General features: G+C 47.7%; 1 protein-coding gene across 1 annotated transcript in view; it reads right to left on the bottom strand.

The window, feature by feature from the left end:
* The window catches only part of LOC310689664 (uncharacterized protein C10orf67 homolog, mitochondrial), a 54,120-nt gene extending 39,252 nt beyond the window's left edge, over positions 1 to 14,868 (bottom strand). Inside the window, exons 1-5 of the mRNA XM_083467507.1 lie at positions 14,603 to 14,868; positions 11,157 to 11,277; positions 9,900 to 10,043; positions 8,606 to 8,680; positions 7,577 to 7,726 (exon numbers count right to left, since the gene is read on the bottom strand). Of these exons, the coding sequence (XP_083323633.1) occupies positions 7,577 to 7,726; positions 8,606 to 8,680; positions 9,900 to 10,043; positions 11,157 to 11,277; positions 14,603 to 14,772 (660 nt within the window). The 5' untranslated portion in view covers positions 14,773 to 14,868. The remainder of the gene's footprint in view (positions 1 to 7,576; positions 7,727 to 8,605; positions 8,681 to 9,899; positions 10,044 to 11,156; positions 11,278 to 14,602) is intronic.
* Positions 14,869 to 23,744: the final 8,876 nt, after the last annotated feature.

Genomic DNA, 23,744 nt, shown 5'->3' with positions numbered 1-23,744 from the left:
AGAGGTTTACTTCAGAACAGAAGAGGGGGAATGAACATTCCAGCCACTGGACAAGTATCTGTGGCAAACTCTCTGAACCAAACTTTGCAAATTATTGCAAGAGGTGCACTAAATGGTGATCAGTGGGAGAGCTGTGTTTTTCAGCAACAAAGTACAGTGGTGCCCCGCAAGATGAAATTAATTCGTTCCGCAATTTTTGCCGTCTAGCGAATTTTTCTTCTTGCGAAGCACGGTTTAAACGGTTTAACAAAGTCGCAAGACGTTTTCGTCTTGCGAAGCAAGCCCATAGGGGAATTTGTCTTGCGAGGCAAATAGCGAATGAAAAAACCTTTCATCTAGCGAGTTTTTTGTCTTGCGAGGCATTCGTCTTGCGGGGCACCACTGTATTGACATTTGAACGCTAGGAAAAAATGATCAACATGCAACAGCAACTCTGTCCCCGGGAAACATATTCCTTCTGCACATTTTCTTGGTATTTCCCCCTGCTCTCGGTTTCTTCTGCCATCTCAGGACATTAAAAAAAAAAAGTAATGATGTACAACAGCTGTGTGTTTGTTGCACTATTATACAGAGAGCATCCACAGAGGCCCTTCACTTACTCTTCACTACTAAAAAGTCCCAATTCCTTTGTTTCTTTGTCCTCCTTTGTGCCTGGTTGGTGTTCATGTTAGCTAGCTAGATTGCGAGCCCTTGAGGATTTGGGGAGGGAGGACTCTCTTTTTCATTAAAACTGCTACTGTCCACCCTCTCTTCACTAGATAAAATTCTAGCAGCTTGATATCTTGGGGAGGAGGGGGGAACTTCAGTTGGTTGGCTGCAGATGCCCTAAGTTGGTGGAGCAGAACCATCTCCCTGTTTGCTTGTTGTGCTGGATCAGGTAAAACATGCATTCAACAGGCATCCATTGTGTATGAAGGGAAAGGCCTGGCTGTGCTCAAGTCGCAGATTTTGGCCTGTCTCCCTCCCTCCTGCCCGCCCCTTCCATGTGTGTATTTGTATTGCATGAAATGGCTCCATCTGCCAGGGACTGGGCAGGTGAGGAGGACTGGTGGAGGAATCCCAGAACCTTCCAGAGAGGAGGAAGGGGCACAGAGTATAGACCTAGACTTGTGGTTTGAGACAGGTCACACCCCAGAAGAAGAAGAAGAAAGAAGTTGGGAAATAATGAGTGATGAAAAACAGGAGCAAGGTGGCATTGAACAGAGGCAGGAGTCAGCCGTGTTAGAATCTGTGCAGCAGCCAAGTGACACACTGTCTTTGAACAGTTTACCAAACCCTCTTCCTCTCCAAGAAGCAGACGTTTTATGCCATGGGTAGGCAAACTAAGGCCCAGGGGCCGGATCCAGCCCAATTGTCTTCTAAATCCAGCCCGCGGATGGTCCGGGAATCAGCGTGTTTTTACATGAGTAGAATGTATCCTTTTATTTAAAATGCATCTCTAGGTTATTTGTGGGGCATAGAAATTCATTCATGCCCCCCCAATATAGTCTGGCCCCCCACAAGGTCTGAGGGACGGTGGACTGGCCCCCTGCTGAAAAAGTTTGCTGACCCCTGTTCTGTGCGAATCACTGAACAGAAAGCCCAAAGGAAGCTTGTACTTAGTACCTGCTGTTAGCAGCAGGAGGAGTCTGATTGATAGGAATTAATGGCCAGAGGGGGGTGGAGCTTTGCTATGAGGAACATGGGCTTTAGAGTAAGGTGCTCTTCCTGTGTCTTCTTGAGATCCTGTAGAAATAAAAAAAAACTGAAAAGCTCTTTCTTTCTCTGAGTCTGATTTCCTGGGGGGTGAGCCAGCAGCCGTCGGCAGCACCCTGACACCATCGGAGTAAAGGCAAGCTGGATGGTGTCCACCAGCTCCACCTCACTGACCTACCTGTCCCCGTGATCCATCACCCCTGGCCTCTATGCCTTGAGGGAAGGTCTGCACGGTTTACTACCTGTAGATGTGAGAGTTCCTCTATGCAATCGGAAGCCCTGTGCAACCAGGGGTGTTCACAAGATGCGTCAAAGGATGAATGGGGTCACATCCAGCAACCAAGCTCTCTCTCCTACCCCTGGCTATGCATGCAGCACATGTAAGATGGGAACCTTCATGCAGCCAAGGTATGCACCAGAGATCAGCCATGCAAGAAGGAACTGGTTGGAGCTGGAAGAAGGGACACAAATTTGGGGGCAGGCCCAGTGGTAGGGCCCCACTTCCCTATACTTATGCAAAGCCCCATCACAAATCTTAAGCTTGCTTACAATCTAGCAGTGCAACTTTGCCACCAAGCTGAGGCTGAAGTGCAGGTGAAAGTGGGTGGCTGTCCCTTGCACTCGGACTTGTGCTCTGTGCAGCACCAACTTTTCAAAGAGTCTGGTTTATTTGGTTAATTTTATTAATCAATTAATTTTATTGCTATCCCTGGTGTCAGGGTGCTGTCGGTGGCTACTGGCCACCTGCCCAGTAAAGCAGAGAGACAGGGGGAAAGCGAGCTTTTCAGTTCCTTTTTATTATTAGAATTACCAGGGCAAAATTCCATCCACACCGTTCATTAGCTGACGTTGCCTCGAGTGAAGCTCCACCTCCTCTTCTCTGCACTTCCTATCCCTCAGACTCCTCCTACCTCCTATGGCGGCTGTTAAGTGCCACCAACCTTTGAGCCCTCTTCTCTGCTATTTTCAACTTGGTTTTTGGGGAGGGAACAGGTCCTGGGATACAGTGGTACCTCGGGTTAAGAACTTAATTCATTCTGGAGGTCTCTTCTTAACCTGAAACTCTTCTTAGCCTGAGGTACCACTTTAGCTAATGGGGCCTCCTGCTGCCCACTGCGCAATTTCTGTTCTCATCCTGAAGCAATGTTCTTAACCCAAGGTACTATTTCTGGGTTAGCAGAGACTGTAACCTGAAGCATCTGTAACCCAAGGTACCACTGGACTCTCAAGTGTCAGTGTGTCAGTCAGCTGTTGCTCAGGTTCTGCCTGTTCTATGCTACCTGGTTCCTGCTCCTCGTATTCCATTATTTCCCAACTTCTTCCCTCTTCTTCTCCTAGGGTGTGACCTGTGCCCTCTAGATCTATACTATCTGCCCCTTCCTCCTCTCTGGAAGGCCCCTGGGGAGGCCGTCTCCACTATTCCTCTTCATCTGCCCAGTCTATGACATATGGGGATTCCTACTCATCGCCTCAAATAATTTCCCACGGCGGCTCACATGGCTGTCTCAGCCACAAGGTGTTTCTATCAGAACACACCTGGGTGTCGAATGCTGGCTCAGAACGCTGCTATGTCTGGTATATGTTGTCATTATGATCAGCTCAGACCATGGAATGGTTTACAGTTGGCTGCATTGGCTTAACTGGTTGCAAACCAGAACTGAACAAGTTGAATAATTTGTAGGAGAATCTGAGTAACTTGCGTTAAAATACAAACACACTTGCTTAGAAGGAAGTGCTACTGAACAAAATGGGACTAACTCCAAGTAAAATATGTTTAGGGTTGGGATGTGAAGTAGGATGTACATATATTGCTGTACACAGAGTTCTGCTATTGAGTTAATCCTATTGAAATCAAAAGGACTGTTTCAAGGTTATATTTTTATTTTCATCATCTGTATGCTATCCAAGTTCTCTGGGCACAGATAATAAAACACAGTTTACAATAAAAAGCCACCACCATCATCACCACCACAACCACCACCATCATCTGTATACTGTCCATCTCTGGATGGTACTGTATACTGTCCATTTGTGTAAATTCTAAGTGCTGACGATCATGTAAGTACAGGAGTAGGTGATGATCACAGTGATCATCCATTCAGGTCTATGGGAATCAGTGGCCAAAATGCAGAGATGTGAGAAGTCATTCATTATATTAATCTGCAGCTGTTCTTCTTTAGAAATAATTGCAATTATTTAGGAAGCAGCATCAATTATTGAAGCTAAAATTGGTATATAACCCTCCAAAAGCACATGGGCTCATAACAGGCAATTTAAAGTGAGTCCCTACCATCGTCCCCCCCCCCCTTGGTATAAGCCATGAGTTTCAAAATTCCTTTTTGTTTTATTTAACTTCTCCAAATACTTCCCCAAACCCTCTAGGATTTCTCCAGTTAAGGATCTGCCAGAGGGGAGGGTGTTAATAAACATCACACAGTACAAAGAAACGATTAGTCAAAAGTCCCCTGAGACATCGTTCCACTCTATGTGGTTACACAGTAAATCCACAGTTTCAAAGGATCTTTTAAAGAACTGTTTCAGGACTTAAGAGGCTTAAAAGGCTAGCTCCTTAGCTGTGGCAGAACTCACGCATCAACAGCTCACTGTGCTGTGAGCCACAAGGATCATAACTGAAATTAATTTTATCTTGTTATCTTATTGCCTTGAATTCTGCTGCATATTACTTTGGGGGCCTTTGGGCTAAAAAGAGGCATATAGATTATTATTGCTACTACTAGCATGAGACACACTTAATCTCAGGGTTGTGGGTTCAAGCCCCATGTTGGGCAAAAGATTCCTGTGTTGCAGGGGGTAGGACTGGATGACCCTTGTGGTCCCTTCCAACTCTACAATTCTATGATTCTACTATATAGGAAAATTGATCCCCCTCTCTACAGCAGCGCTCCACATCCCCCCCCCCAATCTGCTGCAGAGCGAGAGTATATGGGGGCAGTGGTAGGAGGAGAGGAAGGGGATATCAATAATAATAACAGTAATAATAGTAATAATAATACTGAAAACAATGCTTGTTGCCAGCACCATCATAATTAACAACAGCAACTATTTGTAATCTATTATTTGCACAGATTGAAAAAAGATGTTTTACAATCAAATGTGGTCTGTTTGTAAGAGACAGTTCTCTAAAATCTAGTTGTGCTATAGCTTCTGTTTTGTGGGCTTTGAATGGTGAATCTATAGCTCTAGCGCCACCATCTGTCATAAATAAGAACTGTAAATAAAACAATTAACATTGCTGCAGGAAGGACACTATCAAAATGAGCAAAGGGAGGGTTTTCTGCAGCATTCTGCAGCTATTTGTCACAGACTGGGAGGAAGGCTTTGTGGTGAGGCTCTCCCTACCATCTGCCCACAGCAACAGGTTTTTTTTGCTTAGAACAGAGGTCGGCAACCTAAGGCCCATGGACCACAAGCGGCCCATGGGGGTCGTTTAACAGGCCCACAAGCCACCCCTGAACTGAGCCGCCCACTTGGTGAGTCCCTGCGCGCTGTGCTAAACTGGCACAGCGCGGGGACTTGCTTCTGCGGTGCCGGAAAGGCAAACCTTGCCAACCTGGCTTAGAAGATAGATACAAAATATGAATGTACATCGTTTTGGAGGCTTCAAAGCTTTTTATCACCCTATGTAGTTTCGGAGTTGCTAACTTCATGCTGCAATTTATGCACTGCAAAACTGTATGTTATAAGAAAGTGCTTAAAAACTTCCTCTTTAAACCTTAGTATGACTTGTTGAGTCCTTTGATGAAATTTAGGGTACATTTGCTATTTAATCATCTATCGTTTAGAAACAGGACTGAGCCCCAATTCACCATGCAGACAACCCAGTCCAAAGACTTTCCATAATGGAGTATCATCAGAATAACATAAGTACAGCTACGACTATGCAATGATCCCCCTGTAGCAACTCACAGTCCTGGAGGGAAATACATTTGCCTTTCTACACTAACAATGTTTAACAGCTACTCTTTATTTATTTTTATTTTATTTCTTACAATTTATACACTGCTTGATTATTTTTTAAAACACAACAACCTCAAAGCGGTTTACAAAAAGATAAAACAATAAAATCAAGAAAAACCTGCAACCATACTTTGAGACATACAAAAGTTAAAATACTAAGATTAAAATTACCTTAACTTTCTAAGCATCTGGGTAGGCTAGTCTCAACAAAGAGGTTTTTAGCGGGTGCCGAAAGGAGTTCAGCAGAGGCTTGGTCTCAATAGGCAGGGAGTTCCATGGCAGTCAAAAATCTCAGGGCCCCCCTCACACTGAACTAAGAAAGCTTGATTGTAATTTTATTTCAAGATCAAATCAATATTATTTTGAGCCATTGTTGTGGGGCCCCTAAAAGGCGTAGGGCCCACAGACCAAGGCCTACTCTGCCTATTTGGTAATCCAGCACAAGGTGCTGCCTGTAGGATGTATCATTCATTGTAGCAATCAAGTACAACATTTCCTGTTTCCTAGAGTGGACACGCAGGGGAATGTTGCTCCAGACAGGGAGGACTTCCTCTCAAACCTGTTCTGGAGCCTCCTCCCCCTATGTGTGATCAGGTAGATGGGCGTGGCCCTAGCAGACCCTATAAAAGGGCCAGTCAAGCAGCTATCTTCCTATTTTGACTCTTTTTCTCCTTTTTCCCATTTCATCTTTTGGACTCCTCTGCCGGCTCTTAGCCAGCAGCACATGGCTAATCCTTACAGAGGATGGAAGCCGCAAGATAGAAAGTGTGAGGCCTAGCTCAGACTTCTTTTCTCTACAACTGTAACTGTGACTACAAGATTAAAGCCTGCCTTCAGGACAATACTGTGAACTGAATGTAAGTAAACTTTATCATTACTTTTAGAAGAAGACTGCTGTGTCATCCTTGTTTTTAAGAGGGAACTAAAGGGGAAATTTACCAGGAACAATCCAATCTGGACAAGCCAGACTGGATTGCTTAACTCAAACGATTCTAACGAATCCGTCAACTTGCTTCCAGCAATGTGCAAGGGAGTGTGCTCTGGTACTAGCTCACTAGCGCAAGTAAGGAAGGATAATATTTAATCAATATATCCTCCCTACTATCCACAACATTCCCACACTGCCACACTAAACGACTGAATCCTTAAAAATGTGGTCCCTGTTGTAGTGCCAATTCCGCTCATCAGAGTGGTTGAGTGGGCACACGTGGGTAAATTGGTCCCAAGTTGTTAAGGGCTTTACAGTGGTACCTCGGGTTAAGTACTTAATTCGTTCCGGAGGTCCGTTCTTAACCTGAAACTGTTCTTAACCTGAAGCACCACTTTAGCTAACGGGGCCTCCTGCTGTTGCTGTGCCGCTGCGGCACGATTTCTGTTCTCATCCTGAAGCAAAATTATGAACCCGAGGTACTATTTCTGGGTTAGCGTAGTCTGTAACCTGAAGCGTATGTAACCTGAAGCGTATGTAACCCGAGGTATCACTGTATATACAAAGAACATCTTGAACTTGGCCCAGTAGTAAATCAGCAACCAGTGCAGATCTCTGAGCACAAATGTCATACACTGACAAGGCCTCGCTTCTGTCAGCAATTGTACTGCAGCATTCTGCATTAAGTGCAGCTTCCTGTGGGGATCTGAATGGGTGTCCTGAGGCAGACTGATATGACTAGGACCTGGGAGACCAGGGTTCAAATCCCCACTTGGCCATGAAGCTCACTGGGTAACTTGGGGCCATTAAGTCTAATTTACCTTACGGGGTTGCAATGGGGATTAAATGAGGAGGGGGAAACCCGGTAAGCCACTTTGACCTCCTCGGAGGAAAAGGTGAGATATAAATGCAACAAACAATAACAACAGCGTTTGGAAGCCCACATCCATGTGCTAAAGGCTTTGGAAAACCTACCTTTTCAGGGGACATTTGTTTAAGCCTCGTTACCTCTGCCTCCAAATTTTCAATTGTAGCAGCCTGCTCCTCAAGCTTGCCCCTCAGTATCTGTAACTTTGAAAGTACGGTTTCTCCACCTTCTTCGGATGGGTCAAGTGAGAAATATTTCTGCCAAGGAAAGAGGAGCATTAATGAGAGACACAAAGCACTTGACCGCAGTCAGAAGGCACAGCAGCAACAGCTGGATTGGTTTTTGTAACACTAAATCATGCCTGACTTTGGCTACATCCGCACCTTACGTTTAAAGCACTATGGTGCCACTTTAAACAGCCATGGCTTCCCCCAAAGAATCCTGGGAGCTGTAGTTTAGGGTGCTGAGCATTATCAGTAGGCCGCCCCACAATTCTCCTCCCAGAGCTATGATTGCCAGATTCTTCACAGAGAGCTTTGGGAATTGCAGTTTTGGGAGGAGAACAGGGGAATGGACACCATAGTCTACCTGGGCACACAGTGTATGCCAGCTACCTACAAAAGCAAACTTATTGCTTTCTTTCAGTAGTTAGGGGTAGCAGAGGAAGGGCGTGGGGGAAGGGAGGGATGTGTCTGGACGGACAGCTCAGTTGATAGAGCATGAGACTCAGGGTTGTGGGTTTGAGCCCCAGGTGGAGCGAAAGATTCCTGCATTGCAGGGGGTTGGATTAGATGATCTCTTTGGTCCAACTATGACCAGCTATGATCAGATAGGTGAAAGGGATAGGTGGGGAGCACCTGCGTCCCAGTACCAGTAGCTGCTTCTGCTGTTTACAAACAGCTCAGCCGGGAGCAGGGGTGAATCCCAAAGCTTGCACAAGGATATCACATCTGCTTGTATGACGTTTGCACCTGACCCTAAGAACTGCTCTTTTTGTGCCCTGTCTCACGGGGCCAGGTTTTTAGCTGGGGCATTCCAACTCTGAGTTCCTTAACCAAGCAAACCAGGGTGTGCTGCAAACCCGTGATACATCAGATAAATAAAATCTACACAGTAGCGATAATTCAAAAACTCACTGTATAGTTTGTTTTGAGAATTGCAAGTGCATCACATAGTTGTTGCTGGTAGCTATATCGCATTTTCTCCTCTTTCTGTAATTGAAGGGTGAGATTTAACTTTTTACGGATTATCAAAACGGTAAAAGGCAAAGCCCGTAAGGAAATGTTTCAAAGTCCACTGTTGGGCAGTGCCGTTCTTAGGACGTTTTGGTTGGTCCCTATAAAAAAGCAGCTGCCCAACTGTAAATTTCAAAATAAAAAAGACGTATTCAAGCTAATGTGGTACAGTGGCTAGAGTGTCAGACTAGGGCATGCAGATCAGGGTTCAAATTACTGCTCAGCCATGGAGCTCACTGGGTGATCACCACCTCTCAGCTTTAACCTACCTCTCAGGGTTGTTGTGGGGCTTAAATGGGGGGAGGAACTGTGTACACCACCTTGAGCTCCTTGGAGAAAAAGGTGAGACAGAAACGCAACAAGAAGGAAGGAGAGAATGTGGAAGGAAGGAAAGAAGGAAGGAAGGAAAGAAAACAATTCCATCATTGTCTTTGCTCTTTGGAGCAAAGGTACAATCCTCAGGTGTGTTTTTGCCTCTTCCAACACCTTTAGCCCTTGCAACACCCAAGCACACAAGTTCTGGAGAAAGGTTGTGACTGGTACAGTAGAAGCAGTTACAATGGATTGCCTTTAGGTGGAGCCACAAGCCCACAGCATCCTGTTCTCTGGTCAGGGAGGGACCAGGCGGCTGTTCTGTCCAGTCCTCTGCTGTGTCAGCATTGACTGCACATGAACCCTGCAGATATCAGACCATGCCCAGGGCTTGCCAGGGCTCAGCTGCCTGTGCTGGCTCTGCTGGGGCTCAGCACAATCAATCCCTGGATCATATCCATAGTGTATATCCCACTGTTCTGGATGCAATTGGAACATTGCAGAATAATGGTGCAGAGCACCTTACGGAAACTAACCTGAGACTACGCCTTATGGAACTCAGCTCATGCTTATTTTTGATTAAGCAGTGAACAGTGGATTGTGCTCCAGTTTGGGGCTGGTTCTTAGGCTGAGTTCTATAGTGCTTTATAGCACAGCGAGGGAATTACAGGGTAATGGTGGTGTAAATGTGCTTTCTGTATTGCATGCTAGCTGCCAGCATATGATATTCTCTCTCTCTTTTTCTCACACACACACACACACACACACACACACACTGCTTTAACCAAATAGCAAACACAAAACCTTCACACAGATTACGCATTGATGCTTTACACTTCAGCACTTTGATGCTTGAAGTGGAATGAGGAAAGTTGCCCCGTACCTGCTTGTAAAAGTCCTCAATGTATTTTAGCCTGTCATTTATGGCTAGCCAGAGCTTGGTTGCCTCTTCCTGTATTCTTTCCTCATACTGTGCTTTAAGGATCTTTCGGTACATAGCAAAATCATTGTCGAGCCTGTCTGTGAACTGAAAATACAAAAGGATTAATGGCACGCTCATTCAAAACGATTTATTATGTGGCTGTTGAACAGAATGGAGCTACCAAATAAGCTGTTTCAGCACACTAAATGAACAGCACCACACACAGTCTGTGCCAGTCTGTGTGTAATCTCAATGAAGTTGGCCTGGGAAGGGGCATCTTAACCCAATACAACCATACCCAGACACCTGCCATAATTGCATACCTGTTTCAGTGGGTTAGTTTGGACAGAACAGTGAAAACCAAGGATAGGGAGCCTGGGGCATCCTGATAATGTTGGACTACAACTCCCATCAATCCCAGGCAGCATGGCCAACGGTCAGGGATGATGTGAAATGTAGTCCTGCAACATCTGGAGGAGACCAGAGGTTTCTCACACCTGGGCTAATAGCTAAGCATTACAAGTTTTAAGGCTTAGCATTACAAGGATGAGCCTAGCTTCCCTTAGGCTTGTGCACACATGCCTCGAAAACAGTTTGATCTCACTTTCTACGGTTGATAATAGTGGCAATAAGGACTTTGACAATGAAAGGAATTTAAAAAATAGCCAAGATTTCTGAAGCAAGAATGAATGCAGATGTTAAATTAGAATGGTTAAAAATGGCTGTTGTTGGCACAAAATAAGAACTGGCTACTCTTTGTAAATAGCTAAAGGTAAAGGTAAAGGTGCCCCTGACACTTAAGTCCAGTTGCGAATGACTTTGGGGTTGCGGTGCTCATCTGTCTTTACAGCCCGAGGGAGCTGGCATTTGTCTGCTTCCGCAGGCAGTTTTTCCAGGTCATGTGGCCAGCATGACTAAGCCGCTTTTGGCAAAGCCAGAGCAGTGCACGGAAACACCGTTTACCTTCCCTGCCGGAGCAGTACCTATTAATCTACTTGCACTGGTGTGCTTTCAAACTGCTAGGTTGGCAGGAGCTGGGACAGAGCAACGGGAGCTCACCTCCTTGCGGGGCTTCAAACCACTGACCTTCTGATCGGCAAGTCCAAGCAGCACAGTGGTTTAAACCACAGCGCCACCTGCGTCCCATGTAAATAGCTACAGTGCCACATATGTATTCCAGCAAAGCTCTGATTGAGAGATGGGCAGAAAACAGCTTACCTGTAATAAAGTTCTTGTCGTTTCTATAAAGACCTTTATATCTCCTATTTCACTTGTATCTGTTTGCGTAGCATGATCTGAGATCCCAAAACCTATTTTCAGGTTATCTGAAATTGTGTGCCTATGGAATTTTTTGTTGAAATATAGTTAGTTGAAACAGCAAAGATACTATACCGAACAAATGTGAAGCTTAAAGTAGCAATAATCTGCTAAACTACCCATTAAGCTTTTAAGTTATTGCCTCGTTCAGGTGTTTTACTCATGTGTAAAAGCAATGCAAGAGAGGGGACAGGCATGTGAAGCTCCGTTCCGTTCCCTGTTGATCATGAGCTGGAGGGTGAACTTCTGAAGCAGAAGTCTGTAAAAAATTTGCACAGCAGCAAGGAAGTAGATACAGGGAAGTTTTTCTTTCTCTCACATAACACCAGAACTCGTGGACATCCAATGAAGCTGAAGGTGGAAGATTCAGGATAAAAGAATGTACTTCTTCACAAAGCATAGTTAACCTATGGAACTCACTGCCACAGGAGGCAATCATGGCCACCAACCTACATGCTTCTGAATACCAGTTGCTAGAAACTGTAAAAGCGGGGAGTTCTCTGATGTTCAGGTGCAGATTGCAGGCTTCCCAGAGACATCTGGTTGGCCGTTGTGAAAACAGGATGCGGCACTAGATAGGCCATTGGCCTGATCCAGCAGTCTCTTCTCCTTTACTTGTGGAAGCTGCCTGCACAATGTAGAGCATTGTGTCTTAAATTGTGCGGGGATCCTCCGTACAGAAAGTACAGTACAGCTCCCTGCTACAGAGTTTTCCCTCTAAATTTTGGGGAGCAAAAAAGTGACACTCCCAAAGAGGGTCTATATATGTTCCCCAATAATGAATAATTCTAGAAGGAAATCCCATCCCTCACACAGTTACTGGGTTCACTTTTATCCCACACCCGCTTTCAAAGCAGCTTGCATAGGGGATTCTAGGCAGTCTCCCATCAAGGCACTGGCCAAGCTAAGCCCTGTTTAGATTTCAAAATGTTATTTCTCTGGGGAGCAAAGATGGATTGCCATTTGGTTACATCTGCCATGTACACTCTTCAGTTGTACTATAGAGGTCCCCCACTTCCTTCCCTGGACTTCCATTGTGGCAATGTTTTGGAAGCCCAGGTTAACAAGGTGGATGAAATGACAACACACAAATCTTCGGGAGGTGGCTGCTATTCTAAACATGACTGGATTTTCCAGCAACAGGGAACAGGTGGTCAAGGCAGCTGCTTAGTCTCTTGGCTGTAGAATGAGACTGAGTCAATGTGTACGTCACCCAGGCTAAACTTGGCTCATTTGCAGGGGGAACTCTTAATGCAAAATGGGGACAAATGCCAGTTCGATTTTTAAAAATAGCCTTCTGCGTTAACATCTCTCAGAACCACTCCCCTGATCGCATTTCTGCAACATGCAAGTGTTCCCTGTTTGTAAGTCTCATCATATCTACAAGTTCTTTAAATAGCAATGTGATAAAGTTTAACATTCATTTTTTAATGGCAAGGATGATAGAGGCATTTGCTGGTTCAGAAAGTGGCTCAGAGATACAATTCAGTTTTAAACCATTCTACGCTGGGAGAATAAACTGGAGATGCCAGGAAGCTAACTATGGTGAACAGCATTAATGGGATATACTAACGGCCTGATGCCACAGGAATTGCACAAGGAAGCATGGAGTTGCCAATTAAATCTGGAGTATCCATGTAGTCGTTCAGTATGACGGGATTTGCAGTACATTGTGCTATTTAATACTTAATTGAGGGATAGCTGGTAGGACAATTCTCTGGTTCCAAGACTCAATAGAAAACAACTGAAGAAATATATGGGAAGCTGCCTCATTCGAGATGTTCCATTTATTTATCATCTAGTTTTTATATCCTGCCCCTCCTTTAAAAGAGGAACACACGGCGGCTCACAAACATAGAATATGCAGCACAGAATAAAGATATGCACCTCTCCTCTGGAATGCACAAACTCAGGTAGTTTGAGATAAGACAGTAATGACCTTTAAAGGTCTCTTATAAATTATATTTATCCAGACTTCCTAGACTCTGACTCTTTAATTATTAACTCTCTCTTTTGAACACTGTTCAGTTTCATTTTGGAATACCGTATTTTTCGCCCTATAGGGCGCACAGGCCCATAGGGCGCACCTAGTTTTCGGGGGGGGGGATCAAGGAAAAAAATGATTCCCCCCCCCCGCAGCTCTGAGAGCAGCGGACAGGCTGCATGCAGCCTGTGCGCTACTCCAAGACCTTCTCCCTGCTTTTGCGGGAGGTGGCGGAATTCCCCCACCTCCCGCAAAAGCCCACAGGAGCCGCACACGACTCCTGCAGGCTTTTCGACCAGGAGGGAGAACGGACTGAAACGGCCAGTCAGTCCCTTGTCCCTCCTCGGGGAAAAGCCCCCAAGAGCGGCGCGCTCTTTAAAGGGTGCACGGCTCCTGCGGGCTTTTCTACGAGGTGGGGGAATTCAACCCCCTCATAGAAAAGCCAGCAGAAGCCGCACAGCCTTTAAAGAGTGCGCGGCTTCTGCGTGCTTTTGCGGGAGATGGGGGAATTCCCCCATCTCCCGCAAAAGCCCCCAGGAGGGAGAAGGGACTGACTCAGCCAGTCAGTCCCTTCTCCCTCCTTGGGGAAAAGCCCCCAAGAGCGGTGCGCTCTTTAAAGGCTGCGCGGCTCCTGCAGGCTTTTTGACCCAGCTTGTGGGGCTGGTGATGGGGGGAAGCGCTGCCTCAAAGAGCAGACTCTCCTGGCTTCAGCGAAAGCAACGCGAAGCCTCCCTTCAGAGGCTTCGCATTGCTATCGCTGAAGCCAAGGAGCCTGCATTCGCCCCATAGGACGCACACACATTTCCCCTTCATTTTTGGAGGGGAAAAAGTGTGTCCTATAGGGCGAAAAATACGGTATATACTTTTGTTTGGTTTTTATCTAGCTTTAAGGAAATTTTATTATAATTTTATTATTTTTCATGTAAACTACATATTTTAAATTAAGCGTTATATATTTCTAATAAATAAATAAATAAAAACAATATTTTTAAAAGGGAAACACAAATTAGCAGCTATGAATAGCCAGCAGCATCTGCTCCAGAGTCAAACCCAATAGGGTCTTACATGTGGTGTATTATATTGTGGTATGGCAGTAAGACTGCCATGAAGCTGACTGACTTGGGGCCAATCATAGCTTCTCAGCCTAGCCTTCCCCACAGGGTTGTTTGAGGATAGAATGGGGGAGAATCATTTTCACGCCTCCTTGAGCCACTTGGAGAAAATGGCAGTGAGATATAAAGGCAAGCTTTTGAATTCTCCACAGAGCTTCACAGGAAGGAGAAGAGAGGAAGAATGCCTTCGCTTCGCTTCCCTTTTCACACATCCTCCCCATCGCCCCCTGCAGGCAGCTCTGATGCATTACCGGTAGTCCAGCTCCAACTCATCGAAGCTGTTATACAGTGTCAGGAGCTCAAGGATGTTGGGGTACATGCTCAGCCTCCGCGTGGATTGCAGGGCCCGTGCGCGCTCAGTGGCACCAAGGTCCTCTTCTTCAGGGACGAGGACGGTGGGGAGAGATATGGACTGGGCCATCTTTCCTCTTCTTCCAGTGCTGTGAGGAACAACGCTGGCCAGGAGCTAATGGTGGGGGTGCCATGGCGACAAGCAGGGCGCACTCAAAGGGAGGGGCTGCTGCTCTCCATTCTAGGAAGGAGGAATGATGATTTCCTGCAGAGTTCTTTCCCTCCCCTTCTGCCTACTTTCCCCCTCCATTCATGGAGCCACGAATGGGCATGAAGAATCACCCAGGGGCACCTCTGCCCATCCTCTCAGGGAGTGGGTGGCACAGTGGACTAAACCACTGAGCCTCTTGGGCTTGCCGATCAGACGGTCGGCAGTTCGCATCCCTGCTACGGAGTGAGCTCCTGTTGCTCTGTCCCAGCTTCTGCCAACCTAGCAGTTGGAAAGCACACCAGTGCAAGTAGATAAACAGGTACCGCTGTGGTGGGAAGGTAAATGGTGTTTCTGTGCACTCTGGCACTTGTCACGGTGTTCTGTTGCTCCAGAAGCGGTTTAGTCATGCTGGCCACATGCTGTCTGTGGACAAATGCCGGCTCCCTCTTTCTGAAGCGAGATGAGTGTCACATCCCATAGTTGAATTCAACTGGACAGAGGTCCTTTAACTTTACCCTACTCTCCCGGATGCAGAGTTTGCCTCACATCACTCCTGTGCCTAAGGCTAAAATGGAGGGTGGGTTTTGAGGCCACTTCCCTCAGGCTCTGCATTGGCTGCTTGGGGTCTGAGTCTGTGCAAGTTGAGAGTCATGTCCTCAAACCCTCCCACCTGATTGAGGGAGTGTACTCTGCACGTTCTCAAAGAAACCCTCTTAATCTTTTTATGTTATTGCAGTACTGAACACAGTTTCTGGGCCTACTCAAGCCTGTACAGTGGTACCTCGGGTTACATACACTTCAGGTTACATACGCTTCAGGTTACAGACTCTGCTAACCCAGAAACTACCTCAGGTTAAGAACTTTGCTTCAGGATGGGGACAGAAATCGTGCTCCGGTGGCGCAGCGGCAGCAGGAGGCCCCATTAGCTAAAGTGGTGCTTTAGGTTAAGAACAGTTTCAGGTTAAGAACGGACCTCTGGAACGAATTAAGTACTTAACCCGAGGTACCACTGTACAATTTTTGTTCTGTTTTTACAGACAGGACTGAGGTTGTGGTTGACAAGACAGAAGAAACACTATGAATTAAGGTACTTTATACTGAGTCAGGCGACAGGTTGGCCTCTAACCCAGTACGATCTTTTCTGACAGCCAGAAGCATTGTAGGGTTATTTGGCTGCAGGGGGCTGGTTCTGTTCTTTTGTGGACAACCCTCTGTGTCCACATGCCAAGGGAGTTAACCAGCTCCGCAATGCACATTCCTCCATCCAGGGAAACAGGAGGCATTGCCACAGCTCAAGGACACATTGCAACCAAGCAAAATCACCTAGGGAAAATGTGAAGCAGGACCAGTGAAAGGTGTGGCTAGGGAAGAAGGGTGTGTGGCATGTGCAGGGTCACCTGGGCCAGATAGAGATGTTAAGAGGGCAGAATTTGGCCCCCAGGTCTGAGGTTCCTCCATTGCTGTGGTAAAATGATTCTTCTGTAGCATTGCTTTGTGAGGCACAGACAACTGAGCTTGGGACCCCCTGCATGCAAAGTAGGTGCTCTATCGCCAAACTTAGGCCCTTCCCGCCCAAATACCACCTATTTTATATTGTTTGCATGGGATTTGAACTCCACTTCAGACCTGTTGCACCCAGAGCAGGAGTCTTGCAGCAAATCTTTTGCAGATCAAACAAGGCCTTCTTACACCAAGCTTGAATAACCACCCATTTGTACGTTCTGATGACACAGTTTTCTGCCTTAAAGGTAGCTTAGGATGAGTCTACATGCAGTGTCTGAATTTAGATACATCAAACAGAATTAATGACATAATTGTGTCTTCCTGTATTTACTGGTGTTGAATGTCTTTTCTTTCTACATTTCTTTTATTAATCTTTCATTGTGTCCTGTGAGGAAAAGTGACTTACAAAATGGTTCCGTCCTTCCTTCCAAAAGAGGCATGTAACTATAGCAATGCAAATGTACATGATTAATGGAATGGGTAAAAAAGCTATAATATCTGCAATAATTTCTGGCGTGGGTGTGAACATTGTTATGTAGTGTAGTTTCACCCTGGGCCAACAGGGGGATACTGTATATAGTTTTCACTCAGGTCTGTAGATAGTTTTCACTCAGGTCCGCGGCAGTTATTTTAGGCGGGAACTCTGGGCTGTTGTGGTTACAATGTTGACAGCCGGCTCCCTATAAATACAGGCCGGCTGAGCTGTTCGCTCTCAGTTCTATTCCAGCTTACCTTAATAAAGAGCTACTTGAAGAAATCGCTGTGCCGGCTGCTATGTCAACCCACGACTTAACACTGGCGACGAAGGTGGGATAGATGGACATCAGAGCACAGCCAGATGCGGCCAGCCTCTGAACTGAGCTGAATCACTGAGCTGAATCACAGAGCGAAATCACTGAGCGAAATCACTGGGCAGAACCAATTCAGAGCTGACTGTTCTGGCTAGAGCACTGTGTTCCATCCATCGCCCTTCACGCCGGCATCGGAATCATGGCTTCACTTGTGCCTCTACCGCCTTTTGCGCCAGCCTCTGAATCATGGGACTCCTACCTCGCTCGGTTCGACTGCTACCTCCAAGCCAACGAGCTGACAGAAGTATAACAGGAGCGGAGGCGGGGCCTATTCCTCAGCCTCTGTGGGCCTGAGGTGTTTGAGACGGCCCGAGCGTTGGTTGCGCCTGAAGCAGTCCAGGCAACACCATGGGACACGATCCAAGAGAAGCTCCGCAACCACTACGCACCAAAGCCGTCCAAGATTGCTGCCCGCCATGCGTTCTACCACCGGAACCAGGCAGAGGGGGAGTCAATCAACAACTACACCACCGCCCTGCGACAGGCTGCAATGCACTGTGAGTTCCGAGACTTAGACGATGCCCTGATGGATCGAATCGTCTGCGGGGTCCGGGACATCCATCTGCAACGGCGCCTCCTAGCCAAGCCAGACCTCACGCTACAGAAAGCCATTGAGGAGGCTGTGGCCTCAGAAGCTGCTGAACGCTCCGCCCAGGAGATCCGCAAGTCCAGCAGCCCGCGTCTTGCTATGGAGCCAGTTCCGGTGCATCATGAAGAGGCCAGCAGTGAGGAGGCATCCTCCAGTGAAGACGATGACGGCACCTTGGGCCAATATACAGGTACGCCCATCTCCTTTAGCCTTGATCCACAAGTCGCCCCCATCAAGCTAAAGCCACGCCGGGTTCCCTTTGCTCTCAAGGCTAAGGTGGACGAACAACTGGACAAACTGATCGCCCAAGGAGTTTTGGAGCCGGTTGACCACGCAAAGTGGGAAACCCCCATCGTCACGCCTGTCAAGCCAGATGGGTCGGTGAGAATCTGCGCTGACTACAAGTGCACGATCAACAAGGCACTTCAGCAGCACGCTTACCCGGTTCCTGTTGTCCAACACCTGCTGCATTCCCTGGGTGAGGGTAAGGTCTTCGCTAAGCTGGACCTTGCCCAAGCCTATCAACAACTGCCAGTCGATGATGCCACTGCTGAAGCCCAGACGATCGTCACCCACCGGGGGGCTTTCCGTTGCCGCCGGTTGCAGTTCGGGGTGAGTGTGGCTCCTGGCATCTTCCAAAGCCTTATGGAGCGTCTCCTGCAAGGGCTTCCAGGCGTGGTTCCATATTTTGATGACGTCTTGGTGTCTGCAGACTCACACCAGCAGCTGTTCGAGCGCCTCCGTGCCGTGCTGACCAGGTTCCAGGAGGCCGGGCTCAAGGTAAAGAGGGACAAGTGCCAGATCGCCGTTCCACAGGTAGAGTTCCTGGGCTATCTTATCGATGCCTCCGGTCTTCATCCAACCACATCCAAGATCCGCGCTATCCAGCAGGCCCCCACCCCAAAGAACAAAACGGAGTTGCAGGCATTCCTGGGGCTGCTGAACTTTTATAACATGTTCCTGCCACACAAAGCCACAGTGGCTGAGCCTCTTCACCGACTCCTTAGCACTAAGACGCCTTGGGCCTGGGGTCATCGGGAGACGGCAGCCTTCAACGCGGTCAAGGCTCTCCTTTCTTCAGACAGTGTGCTGGTACAGTACAGTGAATCCAGGCCGCTGGTCCTTGCCTGCGACGCCTCACCTTTTGGCATCGGTGCTGTCCTTAGTCACCGTTTTCCAGATGGAAGAGAAGCACCGCTCGCCTACTTTTCCAGGACACTATCTCCAACGGAACGGAATTACAGCCAGCTCGACAAGGAGGCATTGGCACTTGTGGCTGGAGTGAAGAGGTTCCATGAATACCTCTATGGCAGGGTTTTTGACCTCATCACTGACCACAAGCCACTCCTGGGCCTCCTCGCCGGTGATCGTCCAACTCCACCGGTCCTCTCACCACGCATGCTGCGATGGACTGTTTTCCTGGCTGCCTACCACTACCGGCTCATCCATCGCCCGGGGAAATCGATGGGCCATGCCGACGCCCTCAGCCGTTGCCCTCTTCCAGCATTTGTGGAAGACCCGGCTCCAGCTTCATCGCTCCTTCTGATTGAGGATCTTCCGGCAGCGCCTGTATCGGCTGCCACTGTGGCCTCCGCATCTGCCCAGGATCGCACCATCAGCCGGGTGCTCAACTGGGTGTGGAGGGGGTGGCCACAAGGGCCTTTTGCATCGGAGTTCCAGCCCTTCGCAACCAGACAACATGAACTCTCAGCTCATCGCGGCTGCCTGCTGTGGGGAGACCGCGTCGTGATTCCCCAGGGACTCCGTCAGCGCGTCCTGGAGGCTCTGCACGTTGGCCACCCGGGAATTGTCAAAATGAAGGCGTTGGCTCGGTGTTACGTCTGGTGGCCTAATATGGACGATGCCATCACTGCCTGGGTGTCCGCCTGTCAAGCGTGCCAGGAGTCGAGGCCTGCACCACCGGCAGCTAAGGGACACACCTGGGAGACGCCAAAGACACCCTGGTCGAGGGTGCACATCGATCTGGCTGGCCCCTTTCACGGCCGGACCTTTATGGTAGTGGTGGACGCCTATTCCAAATGGCTGGAGGTCGCCCTGATGCCCTCCACCACTACCGAAGCTGTCATCCGGGTGCTGCGAGGCCTGTTTGCAACGCATGGGTGTCCTGATGTCCTTGTCTCTGACAACGGACCGCAGTTCACGTCAGGCACGTTTGAGCGGTATCTTTTGGGACTGGGCATCCGCCATGCCCTAACGGCACCCTTTCATCCATCCAGCAACGGGCAAGCGGAAAGAATGGTGCGCTCGACAAAAGAGGCACTGGCGCGCCTGGACCGGGGAGAATGGCATGAGCGGGTCGCCGAATACTTGTTCGTGCAACACATCACCCCTCATGCGGCCACAGGGAGGAGTCCTGCTGAACTGCTTATGGGCCGCCGCCTCAGGTCACCGCTCGACCGGCTACACCCAGACTTTGCCGTGGCTGAACCCCCAGGCTGTGCCAACGCACCACGGTCATTTGTCCCAGGAAACCAGGTCTTTGCCCGGAACTATGTGGGGGACATCCCTTGGGTGCCAGCCACAGTAGTGGGAGTCACTGGACCTCGCTCGTACCAGGTGGCACTCGAAGACGGACGCTTGTGGCGACGGCACATAGACCAGCTTAGGCGCAGGGTTGGGGACTTGGACACTACCGAGGTGCCCCCAACTGCGCTTGCGGCTCCAGAAGAGACACGTACAGATGGCGAGGCCCCACCTACACCTCCCTCGCAAACTGCCAGCGTGGAGCCGAACCAAGCCGTTTCAGAACAGACTCAGACCACTCCACTTGCGGAGGCTCCACCCACAGCAGCGGATCCAGGGGAGTTGGTCCCAACGCCACCTAGGGTCGCACCACAGCCTCAGCGAGAACTGTGTGGCCCTTCGGACTTGGCTACCAGTCCCCGGCGGTCTGGCAGAGTTTCCAAGCGCCCAACTTATTTAAAGGACTATGTTGTTGGACAGGTATCACTGTTGGTCTAAGTATGGGAAATGTAACCGATATGCTTTTGTGCTTAATTGAACCATTACGCGTAGTGCTGTATATAAGGAAACCATTACGATTGTAACTAACGCCTTATCTCGGTGGGGAGGGGTGTTATGTAGTGTAGTTTCACCCTGGGCCAACAGGGGGATACTGTATATAGTTTTCACTCAGGTCTGTAGATAGTTTTCACTCAGGTCCGCGGCAGTTATTTTAGGCGGGAACTCTGGGCTGTTGTGGTTACAATGTTGACAGCCGGCTCCCTATAAATACAGGCCGGCTGAGCTGTTCGCTCTCAGTTCTATTCCAGCTTACCTTAATAAAGAGCTACTTGAAGAAATCGCTGTGCCGGCTGCTATGTCAACCCACGACTTAACAAACATGATTTAGAGGTTCACTTTTTGAAAACCAGCACAGATCTCTATTCAGAAAGGTCTCAGTTTTATGAAACGCACGGGGGTGGGGGTGGGGAATGCTGGCCCTAGTATTTAAAGGAGAGTAATATATTTGCTGCCAGATCCTCCATACTAGAGCATGCTGGCACAAGCATTCAACCCTTGTAGGTGAGTCTAGGACAGGGGTCAGTAAACTTTTTCAGCAGGGGGCCGGTCCACTGTTCCTCAGACCTTGTGGGGGCCTGGATTGTATTTTGAAAAAAATATGAACGAATTCCTATGCCCCACAAATAACTCAGAGATGCATTTTAAATAAATGCACACATTCTACTCATGTAAAAACACTAGGCAGGCCCCACAAATAACCCAGAGATGCATTTTAAACACGCTGATTCTTGGACCATCCGCAGGCCAGATTTAGAAGGCGATTGGGCCAGCCCCGGCCCCCAGGCCTTACTTTGCCTACCCCTGGTCTAGGACTAGATGCTATAACTGTGCATTGCTCCTGCCATTACTAGTGTTCAGGCTGTGAGGGCATTTACTTATGTAGCCAAAACCCTTTCACTGGAGAGAGGTACCCATAGACTTGAGAAACCCCAGCGCTTGCAAACAAACCATCTTTATGGGTGGGGGGAATCCCTAAGGGGCTGGGAACTCCCCAAAGAGGCAAGTAAGGACTGAGAATGCTCAGTGACCAAACAGTGCTGACTGGCAGTTGCAAGTGGAATGGGGGGGGGGGGAGAGAAAAAATGAATGGGATGGAGTAGCTTTAATCCTCAACAGCAGCATCCAACAGTTCCTGAGTTGTCGCCACTCCACGGAGCGCCCCACTTGTGCTACCAGCCTGGCACAAGGCTGCCAGGGGGGCGGGATAATTAGAGTGTCTGCTGTGCTGCAGTGGGCAGGGCTTGGGCACGGTCCTAGGTTATTTAAGCCAGCTTGGCCATGACCCAACCTTCTTCCCCACCCACCCTTTCTCCTTTGTAACTGTTCTTGCTTGGATGATAGTTTGTGGCTGGTTAATGGAACCGGGAGATATATATATATTTGTTCACACTGCAGTTAATATTTTTGCCTTTCCTTTTTTTTTTGTATAATTTTTGTATAATTTTGTTTTACAATTTAAAATACTCATTTAAACATCCTTAAAATATCAATGACTTCCCTTCTTCTCTTTCCATGGTTCATTTTGCATATCATAATTCCCTGCATAGTTTACAAAAACTAAACCATTTAGTATTCCATTATTACATCCATCAAAACGTACCGGTATTTACACTGTTGAATTTATCTTAATGCTGCCAGCTTTCTGAAGTGTACACAACTTCCCCCCATATATTCAATAAAAAATTTCCAATCTTCTCTAAACACATGTTCTTCTTGTTCTCTTATTTTATATGTTAAATCTGCAAGCTGCGCATATTCTGTCAGCTTAAGTTGCCATTCTTTTTCAGATGGGACCTCGCTCGTTTTCCATTTTTGGGCTAACAAAACATGGGCCACAGTAGTGGCATACATAACCTTTTTTGACACTTGGGAATTTTAGTCTGAATTTTCCCCAACATTACTGCCTTTCCTATAGCAAGTGTATGTTTGCTGGTTGTGATTTTTGTGTGCACCTACCACGGCTCTTTGGTGGGGTGGGCATTAGGCAGGATCCATAGGCTGAGAAGGAATCCTTATAGGTGGTTTGGAGGAGGTAGGAACGGAATGCCTCAGGGGACTGGGCAGGTTGCCCCATACCCAGGTGGGCCAGCAGGAACCACAATCAATGGGCAACACTGGTGGGACCCAGAGTGCAGCAACCACCTCTTGGTGGGTCCAGCAGGTAGGCTAGCTCCAGCATATTCCAGTGGACAGGCTGTTTGATAAGTGGATCTTTGCGTCAAACTTTGATATAACTATAACCAAAAAGGTTGTGGCCATATTCAGCCCACACTCCCTGCTCCCTGAGGACCTGCCTAGCTAGCAATCAGTGTCTGGGGGCGCAATACAGCATTTTGTTGCAGGACCCACTTGCGCTGTATTTTGGGGTTGTGAGCAGAGAGGGAGAAGGTCTAGCATTATAGCCAGGCAGCTTGTACAATAGTTTATGACAACATAAAGAAAGGTATGGGTGGGATTACTGTACTCTGAGCCTGTAATAGATCCTTTTCTTCCACCCTGCCCTTTGCACTTCCATGAGTTCTTGCAGAGCAAACAGGTTCCAATATCTCCCACTGTAATGCAAAGCAAGAGGCAGCGAGAGGATTCCAGTGATCATAGGCAGTGCATAATACTTTCATAATAATTTATGTATGGAGAAAGGTGGAATATGACACTTGAACACTACCACCTCACCCAATATGCACACCGTGATAGCAATCAGTTATAGCGATCAAGTCACAGAGAAATATTGTGCTAACTATTAATATTAATGATTGCAATGAAATTTATGAAGCATATTTCACACCAGAAACGAACCATTTCCCAGCAGCTACTGACTTTAGTTATTCATTGTTGGACAGAAAGTTTCTACCTGGACAGATAAACACAAATATAGTTACATTAAAATGCCATGCATGAATGTA

Source organism: Podarcis liolepis (genome assembly GCF_965112155.1).
Source record: "Podarcis liolepis genome assembly, chromosome: 12".
Classification (NCBI taxonomy): Eukaryota; Metazoa; Chordata; class Lepidosauria; order Squamata; family Lacertidae; genus Podarcis; species Podarcis liolepis.
The sequence above is the reverse complement of the archived record's forward strand: the minus strand, read 5'-3'. Positions and strand labels throughout refer to the sequence as shown.